Raw genomic sequence first — 7500 nt, forward strand, 5'->3', positions numbered from 1 at the left:
ACACATTATTCTTCTCGTTGTGGACGCAGATCACGGTCTTGCACGGTGTAATCCAGAGGAGCTAGCTGCTTATTGGTTCACCGTTGGCGCTAAATTCCAGAGCCTCTGGCTAGACCCGCCCACTCCAACGGAGGAGCTTCCTCCCTTGCCCATTGAAAACGACGGGGTTCACGAGCCGCGGGGGTCTGAGAAGTTTATAATGGACTTCAATGAGGGGTCTGAGGAGGAAGCTCCTCCGTACAGTAATTTTGAATTGCGATAGGGGGTGCTGTTGGCATTTTGACCTAGGAGAACGACTTTAGCTCATTCAACGTGTCCAAATAGTAATATTAAGAATAATTTATCAGATAAATTAAAAAAATAAAAATAAAAAAAAATCCCTGAAGTTTTAGGGAGGTAGTTCCTCCCTTTCCTCAATGGAGGAGCCTCCTCTGACACACACATATGCATGTGCGCACACAAACACACAAAAATGCACATATTTAACACACATCAGCACATATCATTAAAACATACACACACACACACACACACACACACGCACACACACACACACACACCGAACGTGGTTACCTTGACCTTGACCTACACACACACACACACACACACACGTGCACACACGCACACACACACACACACACCGAACGTGGTTACCTTGACCTTGACCTACACACACACACACACACACACCTTGATCCTGGTAGGTGTGAAGAGCCCGATCAGGCCGCTGCATGTGGTCATGTCGTCCACCTCCTCACACACACACACACACACACACACACACACACACACACACACACACACACACACACACCCCTTGATCCTGGTAGGTGTGAAGAGCCCGATCAGGCCGCTGCATGTGGTCATGTCGTCCACCTCCTCACACACACACACACACACACACCTTGATCCTGGTAGGTGTGAAGAGGCCGATCAGGCCGCTGCATGTGGTCATGTCGTCCACCTCCTCACACACACACACACACACACACACACACACCTTGATCCTGGTAGGTGTGAAGAGCCCGATCAGGCCGCTGCATGTGGTCATGTCGTCTACCTCCTCACACACACACACACACACACACACACACACACACACACACACACACACACACACACACACACACACCTTGATCCTGGTCGGTGTGAAGAGGCCGATCAGGCCGCTGCAGGTGGTCATGTCGTCCACCTCCTCACACACACACACACACACACACACACACACACACACACACACACACCTTGATCCTGGTAGGTGTGAAGAGGCCGATCAGGCCGCTGCAGGTGGTCATGTCGTCCACCTCCTCACACACACACACACACACACACACACACACACACACACACACCTTGATCCTGGTAGGTGTGAAGAGGCCGATCAGGCCGCTGCATGTGGTCATGTCGTCCACCTCCTCACACACACACACACACACACACACACACACACACACACACACACACACACACACACACACACACACACACACACACACACACACACACACACACACACACACACACACACACACACACACCTTGATCCTGGTCGGTGTGAAGAGCCCGATCAGGCCGCTGCAGGTGGTCATGTCGTCCACCTCCTCACACACACACACACACACACACACACACACACACACCTTGATCCTGGTCGGTGTGAAGAGCCCGATCAGGCCGCTGCATGTGGTCATGTCGTCCACCTCCTCACACACACACACACACACACACACACACACACACACACACACCTTGATCCTGGTAGGTGTGAAGAGGCCGATCAGGCCGCTGCATGTGGTCATGTCGTCCACCTCCTCACACACACACACACACACACACACACACACACACACACACACACACACACACACACACACACACACACACACACACACACACACACACACACACACATACACACACACACACACACCTTGATCCTGGTAGGTGTGAAGAGCCCGATCAGGCCGCTGCATGTGGTCATGTCGTCCACCTCCTCACACACACACACACACACACACACACACACACACACACACACACACACACACACACACACACACACACACACATACACACACACACACACACCTTGATCCTGGTAGGTGTGAAGAGCCCGATCAGGCCGCTGCAGGTGGTCATGTCGTCCACCTCCTCACACACACACACACACACACACACACACACACACACACACACACACACACACACACACACATACACACACACACACACACCTTGATCCTGGTAGGTGTGAAGAGCCCGATCAGGCCGCTGCATGTGGTCATGTCGTCCACCTCCTCACACACACACACACACACACACACACACACACACACACACACACACACACACACACACACACACACACACACATACACACACACACACACACCTTGATCCTGGTAGGTGTGAAGAGCCCGATCAGGCCGCTGCAGGTGGTCATGTCGTCCACCTCCTCACACACGGAACACTCCTGCGTGGTGAAGACGCGCTCCCTGACCAGACCAATCACACGCCGCCGCTTCTCACGCACCTGCTCCATCAGATCATGCTCTAGGTCCAGCCTCCTGCACACACACACACACACACATTACACATTACATTACACACATTACATTACACACACACACACACATCACACACACACACACACATTACACACACACACACACACACACACACACACGCCGCCTCTTCTCACGCACCTGCTCCATCAGATCATGCTCTAGGTCCAGCCTCCTGCACACACACACACACACACACACATTACACACACACACACACATTACACACACACACACACACACACACACACACACATTACACACACACACACACACGCCGTCTCTTCTCACAAACCTGCTCCATCAGATCATGCTCTAGGTCCAGCCTCCTGCACACACACACACACACACACACACACACACACACACACACACATTGCACACACACACATTACACACATTACATTACACACACACACACGCCACCTCTTCTCACGAACTGGTATGTGTCTGAAGTCCTGGAGCATGTCTGGTACAGTGAAAAATTCAGATTCAGTATGTTTCTATTTCATTGTTTTTAAATTGTTTACTTTGTTTGTTTGTAGCTTAAATATTTAATACGTTGTCCTGTAAAACCTCTCTTGCCGTTTTGTGAATATGAAATAAATAGAAACACCTTTGCACTTTAGTCCCACACACCCCGGGCATCATACACGTCACACACACCGTACACACACACAGTATATGAGTTTGCAAAAATACACACATGTGACCTGTGATGTACAGTACAGGCCGAAAGTTTGGACACACCTTCTCATTCGGACACCCCTTCTTTATTTTCATACTATATGACTATGAAAATTGTAGATTCATACCGAAGGCATTAGAATTATGAATTAACACATGTGGAATTATATACTTAACAAAAAAGTGTGAAAGAACTGAAAATATGTCTTATATTTTAGGTTCTTCAAAGTAGCCACCTTTTGCTTTTAATACTGCTTCGCACACTCTTGGCATTCTCTTGATGAGCTTCAAGAGTCACCTGAAATGGTCTTCCAACAGTCTTGAAGGAGTTCCCAGAGATGCTTAGCACTTGTTGGCCCTTTTGCCTTCACTCTGCAGTCCACACGGTGGTTGGAACCAAAGGTCTCCGATTTTGACTCATCAGACCAAAGCACAGATTTCCATTGGTCTAATGTCCATTCCTTGCGTTCTTTAGCCCAAACAAGTCTCTTCTGCTTGTTGCCTCTCCTTAGCAGTGGTTTCCTTGCAGCTATTCTACCATGAAGGCCTGATTCAGGCAGTCTCGTCTTAACAGTTGTTCTAGAGATGTGTCTGCTGCTAGACCTGTGTGGCATTGACCTGGTCTCTAATCTGAGCTGCTGTTAACGTGCGATTTCTGAGGCTGGTGACTCGGATTAACTTATCCTCCGCAGCAGAGGTGACTCTTGGTCTTCCTTTCCTGGGACGGCCAGTTTCTTTGTAGCGCTTGATGGTTTTTCCGACTGCACTTGGGGACACTTTCAAAGTTTTCCCAATTTTTTGGACTGACTGGCCTTCATTTCTTAAAGTAATGATAGCCACTCGTTTTTCTTTACTTAGCTGCTTTTTTTCTTGCCATAATACAAATTCTAACAGTCTATTCAGTAGGACTATCAGCTGTGTATCACCCCTGACTTCTGCACAACACAACTGATTCCCAACCCCATTTATAAGGCAATAAATCACACTTATTAAACCTGACAGGGCACACATGTGAAGTGAAAACCATTTCAGGTGACTACCTCTTGAAGCTCATCCAGAGAATGCAGAGTGTGTGCAAAGCAGTAATCAGAGCAACGGTGGCTACTTTGAAGAAACTAGAATATAAGGCATATTTTCAGTTGTTTTACACTTTTTTGTTTTCCACATGTGTTAATTCATAGTTTGATGCCTTCAGTGTGAGTCTACAATGTCAATAGTCATGAAAATAAAGGAAACTCATTGAATGAGAAGGTGTGTCCAAACTTTTGGCCTGTACTGTACATTTTAGTTATTCATAGCTTACAGCCGGTATAGCAAGGGGAAGTGTGTGTGTGTGTGTGTGTGTGTGTGTGTGTGTGTGTGTGTGTGTGTGTGTGTGTGTGTGTGTGTGTGTGTGTGTGTGTGTGTGCTTCTCCGACTCAGGTTAATGTTCACCTAAAAGCTTTTACAGGTGGACAAAGATCACCCTCACAGTTGTACTACCCTAGAACAGATCTCTCTCTCTCTCTCACACACACACACACACACACACACACACAGTACAAGTGGCCCAAGGGCCAAATCACACCCTGCTCACACACACACACACACACACACACACACACACACACACAGTACAAGTGACCCAAGGGCCAAATCACACCCTGCTCACACACATCACACATGCACAAACACATGCAGAACACAGCTGCCCCCGGGCCACATCACTTTACATCACTTTACATTGCTCACACACACACACACACACACACACACACACACACACACACACACACACACACACATGCAGAACACAGCTGCCCCAGGGCCACATTACTTTACAGTACATCACTTTACATCACTTGCTCACACACACACACACACACACACATACACACACACTCGTATTCTCATCTCGTATTCCCTCAGTGGAGTTCTACTGCACCAGGGCCACTCCCTGCTCTACTATTTACACAGAGGAACTGGAGCCTCACACACACACACACACACTTCCCCTTGGTCTACCGGCTGTACGCTGTGAAGAACTGAAACGTACACATCACAGTCACAGCTGATGTCTAGACTGATGCAGTTTTTTATGTTAGTGTGTGTGGGTCCGTGTAACGCTTTGCAGTGCTTTGTTCTATTTGCAGATTTCACATGAGAGGAATGAAAAATTGGCTTCACATTTAAATTATCCATTTTTCAGACTACAGGTACATTGATGACTGTTGCGTGTTTTATTTTTTGCATTGAGTACGCTTGGGATTTTCTCCTCAGAAGTTCGAAAGTCTCAATATTCTAACTTTGTATTTTTGCGCTTCGGGTTGGACTGAACCATGAACGCTGGGGGTTACCGAGGAGAGTTGCGTTGTGGCCCAGAGGTTTCACTTCACCCGATGTCTGCTTGGGTTAAGAATGGGATGCCATTAATGAGCTTACTCTTGTCAACTTGTTGTTTAACAGCTTCTAGGCATGTTGGTGGAAAGGTTTTTGTTCATGGGTAGGGTTGCTCACATTTATCCAAACCGTCAACAACCGTGGACAAATGCTATCGTATACATAGGTGGCATCAAAGCATCACCGAACCTGCACCATATAGACCCCCCACCCCCACCCCCACCACCACCATCAGCAGAGATTGCAACAAGTGCAAGTGACAAGTTAGGCTATCTGAGGGTCATGAAGTCTAACCATCAAGGGGGCAGGGACTGAGGATGTGAGCGGTCCTCAATCGCCTCCAGTCGGTCTGATATTTATAGGCATACGTCTCGAGCTCCCTCGGCATGAATTTCACTTGATAACTCTAACTGTAGCCCATCTCTACAACTGGCAAGAGGCGCCACTCGTAGCCTACATCCCTTGGCGCGTTTGGTTCAGTCCAACCACGATGCCGAAATAGAACATTGGAAAATGGACTCAGATTTAGTTTTCTTTCAAATTCATTATTTACCGTTTCAAAAACCACACTCGAAAGTTAAAAATAGCATCAATTTTCCATTTGCTGAGTAGTCTGAAAAAATGGATGACGAAAGTTTTGAACCCATTTTTCATTTTTTCATGTGAATTCTGCAAATAGAACAAAGCACTGCAAAGCGTTACACGGACCTGTGTGTGTGTGTGTGTGTGTGTATCAGTGATGCGCGGGTACGTGTCTGAACGACCCGCCCCGCCCCGCCGTTTACAACTAACCCGACCGCAACTCGGACCGCAAAAAATAATTATATACTGGACCCGACCCGCTTCCCGACCCGCTTATTGTAAAAAGAAGTCTAACTTAGTCGTAGCGTCATTGAGCTACGCAAAACTGGTATCTCATATGCATGTAAAACAATATACCGGTAGGCCTAATTATAGCCTATAGCCTAGTGATTGCTCAGAATTTGGGAAACATGCATTTAGTCTACTTTTTTATGTTCCGTGTCAGCATTCATCCAAAAAATAGGCTATTTGACTCAACCTTTATTGCACGAAAGAGCAGACGTGGGGCTTTCCAACAAGCCACTTTATAAGTTGCGCAAGGACGCACATTGCATGCTCATACCAATTGTAGGCTATATGCCTTGATGACATTAAATTAAGAAGTATTTCCTGATTTGGGAAACTTTTAGTTTATTTTTCTTTCCATAATAGGCTACCATTCGATTTTGCTGCAAATGATCAGACTTGAGAAGCACGCATCGCATCGGCAACTTCGCTGCTCAGTAGCCGAATTTGAGGCCAGCAGTTCGAGAAAAAAGCTGCAGATCATAGACAGAGAAAGCATATGCTCTGAGAACAGAACACAACTGCATGTCAAGTGTAGCCGAGGGTCTGTCTACGCAGAAACAACAAGTGCATTTTTACATGTTCGTGACAAAATGTGGGGGATAGAATCGCGTTTCAGTGGGAATGCTGCAAATGATGTCTTTCTCTTCTAAAGACAATTATGTTGCCTACGATATAAATGACAAGAAATGAACGGCATATTTTTTTTACTGACCCGACCAAACATGACCCGAATATCATTAAAAATATTTTTTCTTGACCCATAACCGCGGGTGCCCGATTTGGATCAGCCCGCGCATCACTGGTGTGTATGTGTGTGTGTATGTGTGCGCGTGCGTGTGTGTGTGTGTGTGTGTGTGTGTGCGTGCTCACTTGTCTTTGGAGTCTTGGAGCAGTGCGTTGACGTCCAGTTCCTGTTTGCGCAGCGTTCCGAAGCTGGACTGCAGCTTGGACGACCTCTTGCCCTCCAGCGCCATATTGGCCCCGCCCACACTGCCCACCT

General features: G+C 47.3%; 1 protein-coding gene across 1 annotated transcript in view; it reads right to left on the reverse strand.

Moving 5' to 3' along the window:
• gsdmeb (gasdermin Eb) overlaps nt 1-7500 on the reverse strand; it is a 20722-nt gene that overhangs the window by 9821 nt on the left and 3401 nt on the right. The window contains exons 3-4 of the mRNA XM_062538043.1: nt 7371-7500; nt 2393-2567 (exon numbers count right to left, since the gene is read on the reverse strand). The exon at nt 7371-7500 is cut by the window's right edge and continues 72 nt beyond it. Of these exons, the coding sequence (XP_062394027.1) occupies nt 2393-2567; nt 7371-7500 (305 nt within the window). The remainder of the gene's footprint in view (nt 1-2392; nt 2568-7370) is intronic.

This window comes from Sardina pilchardus, chromosome 6 (genome assembly GCF_963854185.1).
Source record: "Sardina pilchardus chromosome 6, fSarPil1.1, whole genome shotgun sequence".
NCBI classification, from domain to species: domain Eukaryota; kingdom Metazoa; phylum Chordata; class Actinopteri; order Clupeiformes; family Clupeidae; genus Sardina; species Sardina pilchardus.